At 42.1% G+C, this 22,083-nt stretch overlaps 1 protein-coding gene across 3 annotated transcripts in view; it reads right to left on the bottom strand.

Annotated features, from left to right (window-relative positions):
• The window catches only part of pcsk5b (proprotein convertase subtilisin/kexin type 5b), a 114,686-nt gene that overhangs the window by 57,948 nt on the left and 34,655 nt on the right, over nucleotides 1–22,083 (bottom strand). For all 3 annotated transcript variants that reach the window (XM_058069532.1, XM_058069530.1, XM_058069531.1), the window contains exons 6-10: nucleotides 17,678–17,766; nucleotides 17,425–17,597; nucleotides 10,673–10,885; nucleotides 7,997–8,097; nucleotides 1,331–1,434 (exon numbers count right to left, since the gene is read on the bottom strand). In XM_058069532.1, coding sequence (XP_057925515.1) covers nucleotides 1,331–1,434; nucleotides 7,997–8,097; nucleotides 10,673–10,885; nucleotides 17,425–17,597; nucleotides 17,678–17,766 — 680 coding nt within the window. The remainder of the gene's footprint in view (nucleotides 1–1,330; nucleotides 1,435–7,996; nucleotides 8,098–10,672; nucleotides 10,886–17,424; nucleotides 17,598–17,677; nucleotides 17,767–22,083) is intronic.

Below are 22,083 nucleotides of genomic sequence, written 5' to 3'. Positions count from 1 at the left end.
CACCTTTTGGATACCCTTAAAAAGCCATAGCATTTCAGTATGTGGAATCAAACTATGGAATGGATTGAGTAAGACCCTCAAACAATGCACAACGATGAGCCAATTCAAGAAACAATACAAGCAGTTGATGTTTGCTAAATACAAGGATGAAGAGTCTTGAACCAGTCATGATGTTCTATATATATATATATATATATATATATGCTAAAAAATAAAAAAAATATAAATTAAAAATTAAAATATTTAACTATATTAGGAAAACAGGAAGTGAACAAATGTAACAGTTACTGATTATACTGATATATATATATACACATATATATTCTTCATATTTATATTTCTTATATATATTTTCTTCATATTTATTCTTGTGATAGTATAACTTTTACGTAACCTAATTTTCCAAAAATTACTTTATTTTTGTCTTTTTTCTTTATTATTCTTTTTTCTTTAATATTTTAACTTTTTGCTACATTATATTATGTTTTTTGTTAGATTACGCTGAATATTTTGACTTAATTCTTGTAAAATTACTGCTGATTTTATTGTGAAATTCTATTTTTAGAATGTGCCGTGGGCAAACGGCCCCCGGGCTGCACTTTGGACAGTGCTGACAACAAGAACAACGTCACAAGTGGGACAGGAAAACACAAACGTTAGCAACACTAGCATCGCTATGTGAGCTAGAATGCTAACATTACACTCACATTTTAACAGCAACATCATGCTAGGTCAGCATATTTGCTGCCAATGAAGCCAATGAAGCGCTTTTTGTTTATATATAAGTACACTTGCTTCACTCGCTAAATGTACTGCAAAAAAGGATAGTAAGGATAATTCATAATGCTACAAATGACGAAAAAAAAACGTTATTATAAAAACTATATTAGGAAAGCAGGAAGTGAACAAATGTAACAGTTACTGATTGTAAAAGTACCAGATGGAGGGGTAGGATTTAATAAGCTTTGCTTCTTCCTACTCCTTTTGGACATGTGGAACTGGGAACTGATTATGTGATGCATTCAATTGTAATCTGATGCATGTTCAAATGAAATTAAACCATTACCATTGGAGTTTTCCACATAGAGTAGCTGAAAAATATATAGCATAAAACAAAAATAAGGTATGGTGGTACTGACTGTATTTTGACATACTTCTCACTTCTTCGCTCAGAAACACCCACAGTCTCTCTTCAATTACCGCTGGCTTCCAATTAACATCAGAGTCCGCTTTGTGGTTTAGGTAAATGCATACCTCAGCATTTACAGTACATCATTAGCGTTTAGACGCTAAGTATAGCATCGGCAGAGCCGGTTTGAATTGCACGTACCGTTATAACCAGCCGCGTTGGTTTTCCAGTCGGGGGCGCTGAGGTGTCCGGCTCGGGAAGTCTTTACAATGATGTGCTGAACGTCTCTCCAAGTTAGAAGAGGACTAGAATACGAGAAGACAAACATGGAGAGAACAAATGAATGCAAAGCACAAGTAAATAAATGAAAGCCTGATTAAGATTCCCATTCATATGCTCCCGGGCAAACAACAAATATGCAAATTAGACACACGGCAGGTCAGGGTTATTCGTAACGGTGCGAGCACTCGAGAAAAACAAGACTATAATAACTGCATTGGAGGAGAGGAAGGAAGGAGGATGAAATGACAACTTTGCAAACATTAAAGTGAGGGTGCAAATTACAGAGAGCGCTCATTGAGGCTCATTCATCCATCCCACACCCCCTCACCGGCCTCTCTGATCTCACGTGAGATTCATTACGGGACGGCAGCCATGTGTCACTGCTTTGCTTTCATCTCCCAAACGCCACATTAAAAAAAAAGGGGAGGGGACCAGGAAGTGGGTCGACAAGTTTCCTGGGATTCCCTTGCATCTCATATGACGGCCAGATGCTCTCATCCTCGCCATTACACACCGTCACGTTATTTTCTCGAGGATAAAACAGGTAAGATCAAAGGACTACAAATGTGGACACGTGACAGTTGGTCGGGGGGGTCACGGGACATGTATTCGCCATCACATATTTTGCTACGGAACAGTCAGGGACACCAAAACAACACAACTTCGTCATTCGTTCATCACTCGTCATTCCTCGCTACATCGCCGTTCGAACATCGTGCCCTCACTCTGTTGTGGCTTTTATTATCAAAAATATTAATATTTAACCAAATTATGCTTATTATTGGGTTAAATGAAGCCATTTAAAGTACTAATCAAATGAACTAAAATACAAGGCAGAAAAAGCATTCTAATTGTGAATGCAGTACTCTACATTGATCACTAGGTGTCACTAATTGTTCGCAGACATGAACGCTGCCTGCCATTGCAGCCACAATAACAATCTTACCCGGAGAAAACCCACGCACACACAGGAAGCACATGCAGAGATGTCCAAGCGGGGATTCAAACCCAATCTCCTGACTGTGTGGCCGACATGCAAACCACTCGTCCACTGTGCAACAACCTAACAACCTAATCATTCATTTATTCATTTTCTACTGCTTTTTCCCTCATGAGGGTCGCGGGGGGGCTGGGGCCTATCCCAGCTGTCTTCGGGCGAGAGGCGGGATACACCCTGGGCTGGTGGCCAGCCAATCACAGGGCACATATAGACAAACAACCATTCACACTCACATTCATACCTATGGACAATTTGGAGTGGCCAATTAAACTAGCATGTGTTTGGAATGTGGGAGGAAACCGGAGTACCCGGAGAAAACCCACGCATGCACGGGGAGAACATGCAAACTCCACACAGAGATGGCCGAGGGTGGAATTGAACCCTGGCCTCCTAACTGTGAGGTCTGTGCGCTAACCACTCGACAACCGTGCCGCCCCCAACCTAATCATAATAATAATAAGATGGGCTACTGTTGGGGCCATAGCCCGCAATAAGCTGAAACTCCGAAGTCACTTCCTGTTCTCCACACATCTGTCCGCCCACCACTAAGGTCCCCCTAAGAAACACATTGACCGTGACACGCAACAGCATGAATTTTATTTTTGTGTTAAATGGCTTATTTACTCTTATTATGTGAACTATTTTGGGTCCCGAAAAAAACAACAAGGAACTGCTACTCATTCATTCATTCATTTTCTACCGCTTTTTCCTCATGACGGTCGCGGGGGTGCTGGAGCCTATCCCAGCTGTCTTGGAGCGAGAGGCGGGCTACACCCTGGACTGGTCGCCAGCCAATCACAGGGCACATATAGACAAACAACCATTCACACTCACATTCATACCTATGGACAATTTGGAGTCGGAACTGCTACTATGTTATCTTATTTATGTCTAACGTGTTATTTTCTCTACTTATATCCACTACATTGGGTCGTAGGAGTGTAAAGGTGACTATAGGGGTGTTAATTTGTGTATAGAGGGCTCTAATAACAGGTTTTGTTTGCCATATCTATGGAAATAATCCATTTGTATTGAATTTGAAACTTTGTTATTTTCTATGTTCCATTTTTGCACAAAAACTAGGTATTTTTTTTGTTTTGCATTTTCATCCCCAAAGTACGGTCATGGGGCCCGTGATTTGTTTATTACTGACACCGTGGCACACAAGAAAAAGGCTGAAATGTTACTAATAATGAATTAAAAACTTGGTCTTTAAATGTTTTTTAGCCTTTTTATCTAATCAAATATAGAGATATATTAAAAAATAAAAAAATACCCCGCATTCTTTGATTTTTCTGTATGCGGCTCTGTGGAGAGCATGTTTGGACACCCCTGCCTTACTGTAGCCAAAATAAACCAGGGTATGTTCCAAAGCATGATCATGGCGTACCTCATGGTTAGTGTGGAAATGAAATGCTCTTTGTTGTAGAAAATGTGATGAAAAATGGATATTCACATTTATCTATTTTTTAGATATTCCTTATCAAATATTTTTGACCGTTTGCTTTGAAACGTGTTGGAATTTCAGCACCAAAAATCAATATTAATAGAAAGGGGGAGGAGTGGCTGGCACGGAGTAATGGCGGCCCCATAAATGTTTTACAGTCATTAATTAAAAGTGGATTGGCATCGTTATCTAGGTCACAACAGTTTCTCAAAAATAAACAACCCAATACTCATTCATGGAGGAGCGCACCAACTGACGGAAGAAACCTCCGGCAGGGCAGAAACGGCGGCAAAGCGAAAGCAGGAAGAAGAGAAAAGACGCGGAAAGAAATGAAGCGTTGGTAAGATGCAGGGTGAGCCACTCAATGGACTTTAAAAGGTCAAGAATTTGAATTCTTCACCATAGAACGTCATGGAAACAGAAATGATCTGTTCCAGTGTCAAACCCGTTAGCGTCATACTGGCATTTTTGTTTTATTTTTTATTTTTACTAAACAAGCTCTCAACCACACTGCATTGCATAATTTCCCAAATATTTCAACCATCTTCTAGTAAATTTCCTCTAGTAATGAGGACTTTACTCGCCAAATATTTTGACTTTATTCCTTTCATTATAACTTTTTCCCCTAGCTACTTTCCCAAAATGCCAACCTCATTCTTTCTTTTTTGCTTTGACCGTTTCCTCTTAAATAACTTTTTTTTTCAAATTAATGCTACTAAAATGCCGTTAATCAAATGAGTAACGGCATTTTAGTATCGATTCTATTGTGTAGATTTTTACATTTTTTTACTTTTTTATTAATATTAATAAAAAGTGGGTTTTCAAAAATATTAATAATGATGCATAAAATATATTTTTTGAATAATAAAACTGGACACATTTATAATGACAATAAATAAAATAATAAAAATAGTATAATAAATAAAACCTATTAAAATATATATATATATAAATAATAAAAAATACTAAATGTTATTATATATTTATTCATATATTTTATACTCTATGCATCTATTATTTTGCATGTAACGCAATTTTTTTTTTACTTTTTTCTGATTAAATTATATTTTAGGGCTGCACAGCAGTCAAGTGGTTAGCACGCAGACCTCACAGCTCGGAGACCCGAGTTCAATTCCACCCTCGGCCATCTCTGTGTGGAGTTTGCATGTTCTCCCCATGCATGCGTGGGTTTTCTCCGGGTACTCCGGTTTCCTCCCACATTCCAAAAACATGCTAGGTTAATTGGCGACTCCAAATTGTCCATAAGTGTGAATGGTTGTTTGTCTATATGTGCCCTGTGATTGGCTAGCCACCAGTCCAGGGTGTACCCTGCCTCTCGTTCGAAGACAGCTGGGATAGGCTCCAGCAGTAGAAAATGAATGAATGAAATTATATTTTAAGAATGTGCCACGGGGCCAATAAAAAACAGCCATGGGCCTCAAATGGCCCCCAGCCTAGACTTTGGACACCCCCTGGCCTATACTGTCAGAACTATATTCTTATATGTATGTACCTAAATATTAGTACTAGCATATTAATAAGTGCCGTTGAAGGTTCCAGAATGACAAGGCCAAGCCCTGTCAGCTTCCTGTTAGCTTCTTGTTAGTGATGGCCATGGACTGCAGCTGTACTCTGTTGACAAAGAGTGACAGACAAAAAAAAACCTACAGCGCATTCTGGAATAAAACCAACTGAGAATCGGGTTTGATCTCTGCATCTTCCAAACAGAGTTTGGAAGGTCGTAATGACCTTTGATGCTCATGTCGTATATCGGATCATCTTGGAGCCCAACTAGAAACATTCCCTCAAGGCCCACCTGCTCACCAGTGCGGACGCAAAGAGCTTAGGAGCGCTTGAAAAGGAAGTGAAGAAAGAGACAAGAAGGGCCACACAACAGCTAGTTCAGAGAAGTCTGGCTGACGATTAGGCGGCCAATCAGATACGAGCTGATAGCATCAGAATTTGTCTAAACTGTTTCCCTCTTTGATGCTTCCCTCAGGCTGCCTGCATGTGCATGCAGGTTGATCCACGTGGATTGTGAGGGAACGGAGAAGAAACGGCAGGCGAGCGAGATGCAGCGTGTAATAATCTTGTTGAGGAAACAGGCTTATGTGCGCGGCGGCCCTGCCAGGAAAACCCAGAATATTTTCTCCCGGCGGGATTTGAAGAGGATTATCCGGGTTAAACGAAGCGACCTGGGCTAACTGAGCAGCTGAACATGTGATTGGTCGAATGCACCTCTACCGGCTTCATTTATTTCATCATGGATATCAAATTTCATCCGGAAAGTAACGCTTTCAGCACAAAGGTTTCGGGACAATTAGTCCTTTTGGCATAAAACTGCTGACACAGGCAAACGTGCGAAAAAACATTAGCGGTAATTAATAACCTTGAAAACGACGTCCTCATAATAAAATGTGCTTATGGGCACTAAATGCAAGGGAAATCTATTATTTTTTATCTAGCAGTTTTCATGACGTCTTGAAGGAAGAAAAAAAAACTTCTTCCTCACATGAATGGTACTGCAGGCTTCGCTACACATCTTAAAACCAAGCTATAAATGTGGGAGCTCTAAGTTTGATTATATTGTACTCCTTCAGCTAACAGGCTAACCTCGCATGATGTTTGTGTCCTCCTGTCACGCTCCTTAAGGCGGCGGCGTCCAAACCTTTTCCACCGAGGGCCAAATATTAAAAATGAAAGGATGCAAGGGCCACTTTTGAAGTTATACGCTGTATATTTCAAGAAAAAAAAAACGCCTCTAAGTGATGTGATTCGGGTGAAAACTTATTAACATGAAATTTTTGCTATTCAACTTTACCATCATATTTTAACTTTATTGCCATTTTATGACTTTTCCCTCCCAACCTCATGTTCCAAAAACTTCATCCATCCATCTTCTATGCCGCTTATCCTCATTAGGGTGGTGGGGGATATGCTGGAGCCTATCCCAGCTGTATTCGGGCGAGAGGCGGGGTACACCCTGGACTGGTGGCCAGCCAATCACAGGGCACATATAGACAAACAACCATTCACACTCACATTCATACCTATGGACAATTTGGAGTCGCTAATTAACCTAGCATGTTTTTGGAATGTGGGAGGAAACCGGAGTACCCGGAGAAAACATGCAAACTCCATACAGAGATGCCCGAGTGGAGGTCTTCCCGGCCCAGCCAACGTGCTATCCGCCCGGGCCAACGTGCTATCCGCCCGGGCCAACGTGCTATCCGCCCGGGCCAACGTGCTATCCGCCCGGGCCAACGTGCTATCCGCCCGGGCCAACGTGCTATCCGCCCGGGCCAACGTGCTATCCGCCCGGGCCAACGTGCTGACCGCCCGGGCCAACGTGCTGACCGCCCGGGCCAACGTGCTGACCGCCCGGGCCAACGTGCTGACCGCCCGGGCCAACGTGCTGACCGCCCGGGCCAACGTGCTGACCGCCCGGGCCAACGTGCTGACCGCCCGGGCCAACGTGCTGACCGCCCGGGCCAACGTGCTGACCGCCCGGCCAACGTGCTGACCGCCCGGCCAACGTGCTGACCGCTCGGCCAACGTGCTGACCGCTCGGCCAACGTGCTGACCGCTCGTCCACCGTTCAGCCTTTTCCAAAGACGACAATTTTAATTGGTTTCTAATCATATGATGTTTCCCTTCAATCTTTCAACTCTATTCTATTAAAAAGGACATTATGTTTCCTCATGAAATTACAAGTTCGCAAAACTGTAACTTTGTTTCTCCTTAGATTGTGACTTTCAGATAAGATAAGATATGATAAGATAAGATATGGCTTTATTAGTCATAATTCCAGGGGGATTCCAGATGACCAGCAGCAAAAGTACAATAGTACTTTTGTTTTGTTTGTGTCTTTCGGCTTATTCCTGATTACGGAGTCGCCACAGTGGCTCATTTTGAACCGCATACTAATTTTTGGCTTGAGCCCTTTATATTCCTGATGCCCTTCCTGACGAATAGCGATGTTGCTTCGCATCGGATACAATAGAAAGCACAGTAGCAGATACAAAAGTCAAGGTTATACAAATCAAGAAGTAATATTCATTATTTACAGATGTGGTACATGTTGATCAAGCCACGGGTTTATTGCACGGTTTATTGTACAGGATTTTATGGATCTTACTTTGCTTCCAGAGCCAGCGCGACGATGGCGGCGGCCATGGGAGCCGAGGCTGACGTGCCGGTGTGACTGTCGGTGCAGCGGTGCCTCAGGTCTGTGGTGATCTGCGCAGAAAAAGAATAATAAGAAGAAGGAAGTCAATGACTGATGAATAGACGGACACAAAGAGGGATAAACAAGACAGACGGACAGAGAAGCGCCGAGGATCAAGAGGATGGAGACACACCTGAAACTCACATTCCAGTCTCCCGACACATAAAACACACGCAGTCTTCCAAAGAATTCAAGGAATCGATTCAAGGCGGACAGAGAAAAGCCAAGACTAAGAAAATGAACTTGTTTATTGGACGAATGAATGTTTTGCTTTAGTCATATGGACTTCGAGAGCGTGGCAGTCACCGAGCCAAGAAAAGTTTGGCCAGCTCCTCGTCTGAGCCCTCATCAAAAGGACCTTCACTGGGCTGAAAAGTTGGGAGGGATTATCTCAGCACAAACACACACATGCTAAAAATGGACTGCTGAGTGATGGCGGCCGTACGCTAATATTTGACAGGACAAGAATGTGTTCATGTAGATTAGGCCCGAGTGCAAAAAATGGCTTCCCGCTTTCTATTCTAACTTGTTTGAAGCAAAGGTGTCCGTCGGTAGCATCGGTCCGGGGAATGTCGCGAGGCGGTGCCAGACAAGCTAGCTAACATTGGTTAACTGGCACTTTTCATCAACTGGGTCAACCTACACTGGAAAGTTTTTAAAAACAATAATTTGTACATCATTAAAATCAGGATTCAGGGTTTACTTTACTTTGTCATTGAAGATGTGCATCAGTACAGCATTTAATAATTCTGAATAAAGAACTACATAATAACTAACAGGCTGCACGGCGGTCAAGTGGTTAGCGCGCAGACCTCACAGCTAGGAGACCTGAGTTCAATCCCACCCTGGGAGTTTGCATGTTCTCCCCGTGCATGCGTGGGTTTTCTCCGGGTACTCCGGTTTCCTCCCACATTCCAAAAACTTGCTAGGTTAATTAGCAACTCCAAATTGTCCATAGGTATGAATAATGATGCATAAAATGTATTTTTTGATTAATAAAACTGGACACATATTTATAATGACAATAAATAAAATAATTAAAATAGTATAATAAATAAAACTTTTATAATAATAAAATAATAAGAAATTTTATTCAAATATTTTATATTCTATGCATCTATTATTTTGCACGTAACGCAAATTTTTTCAACATTTTTTCTGATTAAATTATATTTTAGGGCTGCACGGTGGTATAGTGGTTAGCGCGCAGACCTCACATTCCAATTCCACCCTCGGCCATCTCTGTGTGGCGTTTGTACTCTGGTTTCCTCCCACATTCCATAAACATGCTAGGTTAATTGTTGACTCCAAATTGTCCATAGGTATGAATGTGAGTGTGAATGGTTTTGTGATTGGCTGGCCACCAGTCCAGGGTGTACCCCGCCTCTCGCCCCAAGACAACTGGGATAGGCTCCAGCACCCCCGCGACCCTTGTGAGGATAAGCGGTAGAGAATGAATGAATAATAACTACTACTAATAATAATAATAACAACTACTACAATTCTACGACTATTATATTTTTAAATATAATTACAATTATTTTGTAAATTAATTTATGTATTATTTTATAAGTATGTCAACATTTAATTTTAGAAGTTAATTGTAAAAATAGTGACATTAAAACAGATTTATTCCGTAAGGTAAGCCATTCTAAAATGCCAGTGCCTTTTATTAAAAAAGAATAAATAAATAAAAAATCAGGCTTGAATCAGCACATGATGCTTCCCAGCATGCTTTGCCGGACTGCTTTGGAAATCGTTGTTAATATTACGTGGTTAGTGCTATGTAATTTCATTACAATCGGCAGATGCAATGTGTGTATTTACATATCTGTTACAAGGTAAGTAAATGTTAATAGAGGTTTTTTTCCCTGTATAAGTCAAAATATACTTTAAAACCGATGTTGGAGCTCCAACTTAGGGAAGTCCATTTTTAAAGTCGAACCTCCTTGAGTGGACCAAAATCAGTAAGGATTCAGCCTTTTGAAAGAAGACCTTCCCGTTTTTCTGGCACAGTTCGGGTTTGATGGGATCTCCCTCTGCATGCGCTTTCAAACGCTAGCACGGCCACTCACGTGTGAAGTCCTTACAATAAACAATAGTACTTTTGTTTTGTTTGTGTCTTTCGGCTTTTTCCTGATTACAATAAACCCATGGGCGCTTTTAAAGCTATTACAACATTGGTTCTGTCGCTGCTGTGTTGTGCAATACGCTTGTTCATTCATTCATTTTCTACCGCTTTTCCTCACGAGGGGGTGCTGGAGCCTATCCCAGCTGTCTTTGGGCGAGAGGCCGGGTACACCCTGGACTGGTGGCCAGCCAATCACAGGGCACATATAGACAAACAACCATTCACACTCACATTCATACCTATGGACAATTTGGAGTGGCCAATTAACCTAGCATGTTTTTGGAATGTGGGAGGAAACCGGAGTACCCGGAGAAAACCCACGCATGCACGGAGAGATGGCCTCCGAGGGTGGAATTGAACCCTGGTCTCCTAGCTGTGAGGTCTGCGCGCTAACCACTCGACCGCCGTGCCGCCCCGCAATACGCTTGTTAATAAACAGAACTATGTTTTCTTACAATCTTTCGGTCGTAGTTCTCGCCGCTGCTGTAGGTGGTGGTCAGGGTGGACGAGCACTCCTCCAGGTACCAGGGTTTGCGTCCGCTCTCCGCCGTGCTGGAGATGGAGATGGTGTAGATGGAGTTGGTGTAGCCGTCGCAGGAGCAGTGGTCCCGGCTGCGGCCGCCGTTGCCGGAGGCCCACACGAAAATGGAGCCCCGCCCCTTCCTCCCCTGGGCAGGAAACAAAGACAAGTTTGTGTGTGTTTTTCAAAGTAAATTACGCTCATTAAGACTTTGTTTTGACATTGCCGAGACATCAGAGAGGAAGACAAGGACGGATCAATAGCGATGAAAGGGAAGGAGATCAGAAGAGCTCTCTGCAGGGTTTGGCAGCACATTCGGAAGGAGGCACAAACGATTGAATTTTCCCTTTGAAAAAAACGCTGTGCGCTACGTTGTATCCCTGATGTGCATTTTTCATCTCCTGGCCGCCACTGACATCTCGAACTAACAATGACAAGTCTTAACTTTTACAAATAACATGAATGTTTGCTTTGGTGTCGCGTTTTATGTAGTCACCTCCGGCAGACTCCGCTGCTTATGACATTCCCAATTTCACCAGACAAAATCAAGACAGCTTAACAAGGCAGGATTTTCCAAACCTTTTCCAGTGAGGGCTACATAGTGGGAAAATTATGGAAATTTGCCAAATATTCATTCATTTTCTACCGCTTTTTCCTCACGAGGGTCGCAGGGGGTGCTGGAGCCTATCCCAGCTGTCTTCGGGCGAGAGGCGGGGTACACCCTGGACTGGTGGCCAGCCAATCACAGGGCACATATAGACAAACAACCATTCACACTCACATTCAGTAAAGTGTTTAAAGTTTTTTAATTCTAATACTATGAGCTTTGCCTCTGTGGCACGGGGGGTGGCCAAGTTTCGCCCGGAACTCCTGTGGATGTTGAGGGACTGTCTTGTTTGACATGTCTCTTCAACATTGCGTGGAAGTCGGCAACCTTTGGATTGGCAGGTGGTGGTCCCCTTCTTTAAGAAGGGTGACCAGAGGGTTGTGTTCCAACTCTATGGGGGATCACACTCAACCTCCCTGGGAGAGTCTATTCCACTGTGAGAAGGACATGACTGTTGGTTGAACCTCTGCTACAAGTGGTTCAATGCGGTTTCAGTCCCGGTCGTGGAAGACTGGACCAGCTCTACACCGTTTGTCCAACCGGTCTACATGTGATGTAAGGAGTTATCACATACTACAGTATTAATTGTCCCTGTACCCTAGAAAGCGCCCATGAATGATACGGGAAAAGGCCCAAATGATACTGTGTCAAAGCCCAGGGCAGTGATACTGATAAAATATAGAGTTTAACCATGTCCAGTATCAGCCCCCGTAGCTGTCCACTGGTATCGTGCCTGTGAAACAACCAATCAGAGAACAGCTCACGAGTGCTTAGTGCCTAGTGCTTCTCCAGTCACCAAAAAACCCAAACTTGATTAATGGAACTTTAATTGTCAGACATTGATAAGATAAGACTGTTGATAAAATATTATTGTTGAAATATTTTTGCAATTATTGTATTTACACTGTTTAGATATAATACATGTAATAAACTGAACATTTTCTGGAAACAAAATGGTCTTTTGATTAAATAGTACGTGATAATAAGCTCATGATTAAATAGTATGTGATAATAAGATCATAACATGGTTTGTTACACATATCGCTATCGGAAATTGTCTAATGATTATACAATTTAAGGATGGTATTTCTTCAAGACCTCAACCCGCACGGAAGGCTCCACAATGACAGTATAGAGTTTTTAACATTTTGGAGTGAATAATGAATGAACCTTAATAACAATCATTTGCATCTATTTTGCATGAATTATGCAAATACTACATTCAGTCTGTGTGGGTTTTATGTTACTTTTATCTGCTCAGACAGTCGCAAATGCTGACAGATGAGAGCAATGGCGAGTGCCCTAGTGAGCAATTAGCAAAAGAAGAAAAGACTAAAAGGGAAGTTAAAGTTTTGACAGGAAGTGAAATGTTCCACTGAGGCAGCGATAGATGATCTAATATGTACGGTGGAACCTTGGTTAGCAAGGTTTTTGGTTAAGGTCGGATTTTTTATTTTTTTTTGAAAAGAAACTTTAAACTTTAAACTCAGTTTGTTTCTATGGTGACTGATTTTGGGTTTTAGTGACATCCCAAACATCTGAACAGTTGTTTACTTCGATGAAACAAAATATTTTGATGACAAAATAACTACATTTAGAACATAACATGTTTGAACATAACACATGTTTGAACTATTTACAGATGTGTGCGCGTGCAAACTATTTCGAGACAAACAACAACAACGGCGTCATATCCTTCGCTATGGCGAGAGATCCACAGCCAGGCAAATTCTGTCCCAGTGGAAGCTGTGTATTTTTGGCTCTGCCGGATTTGTCACCATTTCCCTCTGTCTGCCCGCATTTCAGCAACAACTGCCTTCATCATATCCAAGCTGTTGCTGCCCATGCGAGAAAAAATAGAAGCGTCGCCCCCTACTGGTACGGAAATACATTACTTGGTATGCATCTCTCCCCTAGAAATCCATGCTCCGCAGCAACCAGGAAGTGAAAAGGCATCTCAGCGTGTAGCACACAGGAGGTAACTCACAAGCAGTTCAGTTGCAAATGTGAAAATTGTAAAATTGTAAATAGCTCCCAATTTTTAAGAAAAAAAAAAGGTTATTTTCATCCCAAACTTTACCAACTCAGGGCCCACTTGAAAATCTAAAAAAAATGTCCGCAGCCGACCTTTGTCCTATAAACAGTACATAGACGAAATGCTGCGTTCTCAGAGCACTTAATAATAATAAGTTATTATTATTATTATTATTATTATTATTATTATTATTAGAAGATTCAGGATTGAAATGAAAGCAGTGGGATAAACGAAGCCCTAACTTTTAAGACAGAATTTATTCTCATACTTTTCATAACTGCATAACTGCATTCAAGGCATGATGACCAGAGAGCCACGTTCCAATCATAAACTGTATAAGGTTCCTAAAATATTGTGACAGGTAAATAACACTATTACAGGTTATTACTTAGGCCTATAAATATTTTTTAAATTGTGCAATAAATATTTTCCACAAAAAATAATTTTTAAAATAATATTTGCAAAAATTTATCATATTTTTAATTACCAATACTTTGGGAATCACTGATCTAAAACGGGCGGCACGGCATTCGAGTGGTTAGCGCGCAGACCAAACATGCGTGGGTTTTCTCCGGGTACTCCGGTTTCCTCCCACATTCCAAAAACATGCTAGGTTAATTGGCGACTCCAAATTGTCCATAGGTATGAATGTGAGTGTGAATGGTTGTTTGTCTATATGTGCCCTGTGATTGGCTGGCCACCAGTCCAGGGTGTACCCCGCCTCTCGCCCGAAGACAGCTGGGATAGGCTCCAGCACCCCCGCGACCCTCGTGAGGAAAAAGCGGTAGAAAATGAATGAATGAATGATCTAAAACGACTTTTTTTTGTGGCATTGTTTTTTTTTGGACATTTTGGTATATAGTATATATATATATACATATATACCGTATTTTTGGACTATAAGTCGCTCCGGAGTATAAGCCGCACAAGGCCAAAAATGCATCGTTAGGTAGAAAAAGTCGCACTGGAGTATAAGTGGCATTTTTTGCGGGTAATTTATTTTCCAAACTACTTGACCAAAACATTACGTCCTCTTGGAAGGCAAGTTCTAACAATAAAAGAATAGAGAACACGCTGAATAGGTGTAAGATATGCTAACACAATGCTTATTCAGCTACACCAAAAATAAACATGAACAGAAAAGGTGTCCAGTTTTTTCATTTAAAAGTCGCTCTGGAGTATAAGTGGCAGGAACAGCCAACCTACGAAAAAAGTGCTACTTATAGTCCAGAAAATACTTAGTATATAAGTATATATGGCTAAATTTGTTAAGTTTGCTAAGTTATCTTATAGAGTATGACCAACCACAGCAGAGTGGGCATGCCTGGGGGTGGGCCGTGGGTGGAATACATTAAAACAGACCGTTTTTACGGGAGTCACAAAATCTAAAAAAATACAGTGGAATAGGTGCAGATTCTTGAAGAACTAGAAAGCTTTCAATACAAATGAGCATAATAGGACCCCTTTAACATTTTGGGCTTTCTGGAACCGATTCATTGATTCACATTCGGTTGGAGTCAGACCACCTGGAGGGAATCAACGACTCTAATCAGGGTTCCGCTGTAGTCAGTTCAGCTAAAAGTCGTTTTCACAAAGAACACTGAAGAGGAAACTCCAGTTTGAGTCACACCGGCAGCTGCAAAGTCCAAAGATTGCACGCCCTTGTCCACAAACGTCAACGTTGTTGTGTGTACCCAACAGGACAGTTCCCTCTGCAGTGAAGTGTTTCTTTGGATTGTCGCTACGCTACGAGCAAGCCTCGTCAGATCAGCCTCAAACAAACAGGAAACAAACAAACAAAGGTCCCGTCTCCTCGCCTCACACGTCCTGCGAGGTCCGACCTTTTTGACTCTCGCTCGTCTCCCGGCCTAACTCTGTGCAAGTGTGACATGTGACCACAAGTCCAAGTCAACTTTTCTTTCAAAGTGGCACAAAAAGACCGATTCCGAGGTTCTGTTGTGCGTTACGTCACACGGGACTTCAGCTCAGCGAGTAATTAAAGCAGGCATGTCCAAAGAAGATTTTTTTGGTTGAATTGATCCACAGCATACAGCCGATTCCTGCACATTCTCACATTTTTGGTCAAAAAGATTTTTTTTGTTCCGTCCCAAAAGTGGCTGTTTGATCCCCTAGAAGTTGGCTGTACCAATTACTGGTGTTGTTTGGACTTAATTCTTGTAATGTAACTTTTTCCCCATCCTAATTTTCCCAGAATTCCAATTTTATTATTTGTTGTTTGTTAATAAAAATAAAATATAATATAAATAATATGAAATATACACTGTATATATATTTTTCCCCAATTTCAACATCTATATTTATGTTTATTACAGTTTTATTAGTAAAATTACAACCTTCTTTTGGGTAATATATATTATGGCTTTAGCGGCACGGTGGGCGAGTGGTTAGCACGCAGACCTCACAGCTAGGACACCAGGGTTCAATTCCACCCTCGGCCATCTCTGTGTGGAGTTTGCATGTTCTCCCCGTGCATGCGTGGGTTTTTTCCGTGTACTCCGGTTTCCTCCCACATTCCAAAAACATGCTAGGTTAATTGGCGACTCCAAATTGTCCATAGGTATGAATGTGAGTGTGAATGGTTGTTTGTCTATATGTGCCCTGTGATTGGCTGGCGACTAGTCCAGGGTGTACCCCGCCTCTCGCCCGAAGACGGCTGGGATAGGCTCCAGCACCCCTTGTGAGGAAAAGCGTTAGAAAATGAATGAATGATATTATGGCTTTATTCTACGGATGCTCCAATCAGGGTTTTATGCTGCCAATTCCGATACCGATCATTCCTTCATTTTCTACCGCTTATCCTCACGAGGGTCACTGGAGCCTATCCCAGCTGTCCTCAGGCGAGAGGTGGGGATACCGATCATAAAGGACTGAAATTGCCTGATATTAATTATTATAATTGCCTGGATTAATCATACATTTTTCAATGTGTGCTATGAGTGCTATTGACCGCTTTAAGGAGGAAAAACCAGAACAATTCCCATATCCCTTGACTGCCAAGGGACCAAGGTAATTACTAATAAAATGTATACATTTACTACCAAACATGTATTTAAACTTGTTTTTTCCTATGCAAACACTCGCTGCCAAAGACGTATTTTATGTTTTTTTGGTGCGTCATGTGCTGGCAGCGAGGTACCACACGGCAAGACATGAGTGTTATTGTTTTAAAAGGAAAGTGGGAGGACGGCGCCACCAAAGACGTGAGAGCCTACATTACACGAAAGGATCGCTGCGGCCTGTAATAAGATGAGCCACGGGTTCGGGCATTTATCTGCATATACTGATCACATGATTTTTCACCTGCTCTACAATTGGCTGGCGACCAGTCCAGGGTGTACCCCGCCTCTCACCCGAAGTCAGCTGGGATAGGCTCCAGCATACCCTAATGAGGATAAGCAGCATAGAAAATGAATGGATGATTTTTTAACAGAATTGGTACATTCGAGCATCCTTATTTCATTCTCATATTTTAACTTTCTTTTAGTAAAATTACTGGTGCTTTTTAAATTTGAACACTTTCTTGATGAATTGTTCGTTCATTTTCTACCGCTGCTTCCTCACGATGGTCGCGGGGGTGCTGGAGCCTATCCCAGCTGTCTTCGGGCGTGAGGGGGGGTACCCCCTGGTACACCCTAGACTGGTCGCCAGCCAATCACAGGGCACATATAGACAAACAACCATTCACACTCACATTCATACCTATGGACAATTTGGAGTGGCCAATTAACCTAGCATGTTTTTAGAATGTGGGAGGAAACCGGAGTACCCGGAGAAAACCCACGCATGCACGGGGAGAACATGCAAACTCCACACAGAGATGGCTGAGGGTGGAATTGAACCCTGGTCTCCTAGCTGCCGTGCCGCCTCTTGATGAATTGGATTTTTAGAATGTGCCACGGCCGTTGGATACCCCCGCCCAATGGGAAAAGTTGTTTCCAAATTCCGTTTGTGGCTCCAATATACAGATGTGCTGTTCAATTTCCACATTGTTTTTGTCTTTCAATGTTTAGCTGCATTGTCTCACCATACGGATGCCATTCTCAAACGCCTGTCTGGCCAGAGACGCCGGTCCATCCACCGTCTTGCCGTCGTCATCCGGCCCCCAGCTGGCGCTGTAGATGTCGATGTGCTGCGGCTGCAGGCTGAGAGATTTGGCTTCAACCATGTCCGTGACGTCGCCGTCCAGCATGCGCACACCTGACACACAAAAGAGCTCGAATGTAATCACGCCAACATCCATCTGCTGAATAAACATCATGCACAAAAAACACGGATACCTCCAATTCTGGCGTTGTAGGCAATTCCCACAATGCAGTGGGAGTTGTTTGCAGACGCAGCAACTTCTCCCGCACACCGTGTCCCGTGTCTGAACAGGGAGGGGGGCGGGGGGCAAACGCACAAGTTATTACACAAATCTACACACACACTACACAACACAGCATGTCACGGGAGGTCAACGCTGGCGGACACAAGAAGGACCTCTACCAGATAAACATGTAAACATCAACACATGCATTTTTTTGTTTTTGTATCTCTCTCACACTCACACACACACTCACACACTCACACACACACTCACACACACACACACACACACACACACACACAACAGGGTAACATTCCACCAGTAAATGCAGTGGTGACAATGGGCTCGGGTCAGCGACCTCAAGTGCATTTGCGTCCTCCTCCTCCTCAAAAACATCACTTCCTAGATCGGCACAAATGCACACTCCTACACACACACACACACACACACATACACAAAGTCACACACTTCCTGCAGAGAACATCTGCATCTCCTGCTCTCACCCCTGCTATGGCGACGCACAATCTTGCTAACAAAAACCTCCCTTCTGGGGCCGTGGGGGGGACCAGGGTGTTTAAAAGCGCAAGATAATACTGAGCAAATCTGTTTGATTACTCTTGAAAGTACGACTGAAGACACTTGAAAGAACTGCTGGGGGGGGGACACATTTTGTCTTGTATACGACGCACTCGCTTTCAACTTTGACTTCAGCAAATAGTCAGAAAAATGACAAATTCAGTCAGAAGCACTCTGCTGTTTTTAAAGGAGCTACTGTTTTTTTCTTTTGCACAACAAAGAAGACTGAAGAGGAAACTCCTGTTTGAGTCACTCAAAGATCCTCACTATGACAGAAGCAGTCCTATTCTTTAAGGATGTGCTGCAAAAAAGCTGGTCAAAGATCTACTACAATATGACAGAACCACTCCACTGTTTTAATAATGAATTGCAGAAACGCTGGTCAAAGATCCTCTACGGTGTACAGTCCAGGACAGGAGCGTTCTGCTGGTTTTAAATACTGACGGTAAAGAAGGAAAACCCTTCTCTACACACTGGAATAGGAACATTTACTCCTTACTGTTTAGAAGGAGCAAAAAATGTTAGCCAAAGATCCTTAATATGAAAGAAGCACTTGTTTTAAGGACCTACTGCAAAAGCACTCATCAAAGATTCACCAAATAGCAGGAACACTTTGCTCTTTTGCAGGACTTGTTGTGAAAATGCTAGCCAAAGATCCTCTAAATGACGGGAACACATGACCTCCCCCTCCCCCCAAAAATAATGCTAGTCAAGGATCCTCTATATGACAGGAACACAAGACCTACCCCCCCCCCCCCCAAAAAAAAACTAATGCTAGTCAAAGATCCTCTATATAACAGGAACACAAGACCTACTCCTGCCCCCAAAAATAATGCTAGTCAAAGATCCTCTATATGACAGGAACACAAGACCTACCCCCCCCCAAAAAAAATAATGCTAGTCAAAGATCCTCTATATGACAGGAACACATGACTTACATCTCCCGCCAAAAATAATGCTAGTCAAAGATCCTCTATATGACAGGAACACAAGACCTACCCCCCCCCCCAAAAAAACTAATGCTAGTCAAAGATCCTCTATATGACAGGAACACAAGACCTACTCCTGCCCCCAAAAATAATGCTTGTCAAAGATCCTCTATATGACAGGAACACAAGACCTACTCCTCCCCCCAAAAATAATGCTAGTCAAAGATCTTCTATATGACAGGAACACAATACCTACTTCTCCCCCCTAACAATAATGCTATTCAAAGATCATCTATATGACAGGAACACAAGACCTACACCTCCTCCCAAAAATAATGCTAGTCAAAGATCCTCTATATGACAGGAACACTCTGCTGTTTAAAGGACATTCTGCAAAAGACATTAGTCAATTAGACATTAGATCTCTGAATGTCAGAAGTGCATTGCTGTTTTCCAGGACCTCTTGTAAAAATGCTAGTCAAAGATCATCTATATGACAGGAGCACATTGTCGTTAGTAAGGACCTACTGCTAAATAAAATTGATAATCACAAATCCTCATAATTCTGTTTTAAAGGATCTGGTGTAAAAATGCTAGTCAAAGATCCTCTATATAGCAGGAAAGCTGCGTTAATTTTGAAGCTAATTTTGAAGCTTTAAAATGTGTGATATACAGCATATCCTGTTCCAGGCTGCGGCAGCGGTGTACAGTACGTGTGTGGCCTCGGTATTCAAGGTGCCACACATGTCGCCATTCGGGCATCTGGAGTGGAAGAGTTGGTGCTCGAAGCCAGCAGATGTCGCTTCGTTTACAAAAAGGCAGCCACGCATCCTCTCCACTGTGTCATCGTCCCATGTCCACAAAGTTAACACAAAGCATATTTTGAGTAAAGTAAAACAAAAAAAAGTTCAACTTTGCAAATCGCTAGTGTTCCCCTTTAACGGTGCTTAATGAGCCAACTGGGCACCCCCCCACCCCGTACACCCCCCACCTCAAATGCTTCAACAGTCTTCCCTCAGTTCATTTCACTTTACTAATCCATAAAATCTCCAGCCTGGCTGTCATTCCACTCTTTGTACTTGCCTGGATTTTCCATTTTCTACACATCTGTGTCTGGCTTACTCGGTGATTACGCCAGAAGAGAATCTTGTGCCGTAGATTACAGTCAGCGGAACAACAGGCTCACACGCGGCACTCAAATCCAACACCTCGCGCTAGATTTTTTTCCATTTATGCCTTTTTCTGATGCTTTTATTCCTTTCTAGCTCCCCAGGGGGGATGAGAGCGTATTGTTCTGTTTAAACTCATGTCATCTCCAGTCTCTGGTCCCATAAAATAATCATAAAAAAAAGTTAAAACACTTGCAGTAACACTACCAAGTACATTTCTGTCGATGCACATAAAACACGGAAGACATCCATGAAATCGGCGAATGAAGCGACATCTGTCAGCCTCGTGTGTCATCTTAAAGTCTTACGGAGACGAAGTAAGACATTGCGTTTGATTTCTGAAATAGTGGCATTCGCCTATGCTTATGTATAAACAAGGAATGATCATCTTAGTCTTAGTCTTTCGGTGGAACAGGGCAGAGATAGTAATCTGCCACTGAAACTGCTCTTGAATGATGTCGACCATTTTTACCGTATTTTACTAAAAAAAAAAAAGATTAATGACAGAACACAATGATCTGTATCCCTATAGTAGGGGTCTCAAACTCAATTTACCTGGGGGCCACCGGAGCTAGGTTCTGGGTGAAGCCGGGCCGCATCAGGTTTTCAAAAAAAAAAAAACGCATTTATTAAAAACTGGGAAAAAATAAATTAAAAAAACCTATCTTCAATGCTTTTGCTTCTGCTATACCCTACACTTTTTCAGTACTTTGGTTACGGTTTTCCACACCAAAATATCTGATAAAACTAAAAAAGATTAAAAAAATAAATAAATAAAAAATTAAGAATACAGTAGACAATAAATCAATCAATCAGTAATATATAAGTAACATAATAATAAAACAGCAAATAAGAAAAACGTAAGAAACCACATACAGTAGGTAGAGAAATTATTTTTTTCAGATTCAAATGTACAGTATTAACAGTTATTTAACCTTTAACATGAACATTAATGAAACTTAATAATTTGACCCAATTAGCAAGTTAGCATCGTACTCAGTTCCATCTGGGAGCAGCGTCGTAACTTTAACAACATGTTTGATGAGATGCTTTATCTCGACGTGTATTTTCCGTTTTATTCCAAAATCATTTCCTGCATTTATTTGTACCCAGCGTCATAAGCCTTTAGCTTCATTGCTAATCCAAAGCAAAACAGGGCGGGGGTAACAGGGTAGGGTAACAGTATGGGCGGGGCAAAATCATGTTAATTGTGTCCGGTGTGCACACAGCTTTAAGCTGTCATTTCAACATTAAACTTTGGTATCAAGGTGGGGGCCTCAAACTAGCGTCTTGCGGGCCGCATTTGGCCTGCGGGCCGCGAGTTTGAGACCCCTGCCCTATAGTGTCCTTACTAATAACACAACATCTGAATCACACTTTATGAGAAATACATAGTTGCGTTCAAAGGCATCACGCTACATTTGACGCCATCTGCCATCATAACTTGGCTTGCCAGAACGTCACACAAAGAATTTGAATGTGCTAGCAATGAAATACATGACTTTCTGCCATTTTTGACAGCCCCGATTATTTTTAAAATGCATTTCTACAAAATGGGTCGCCGCCCGAATAAACGCCGTGCCACCCATGCTCCAATAGAAGCCTGGTATTCTCTGCAGTTGAGTAAATAAACACCCAAGACATGCGGTCAACATGTAACGCAGGAAAGAGCAGACGTACTGATTGGAAAGTTCTGTACACAC

This window comes from Doryrhamphus excisus, chromosome 4 (genome assembly GCF_030265055.1).
Source record: "Doryrhamphus excisus isolate RoL2022-K1 chromosome 4, RoL_Dexc_1.0, whole genome shotgun sequence".
In the NCBI taxonomy this organism is placed as follows: domain Eukaryota; kingdom Metazoa; phylum Chordata; class Actinopteri; order Syngnathiformes; family Syngnathidae; genus Doryrhamphus; species Doryrhamphus excisus.
This window is presented reverse-complemented; position numbering and strand designations above follow the sequence as displayed.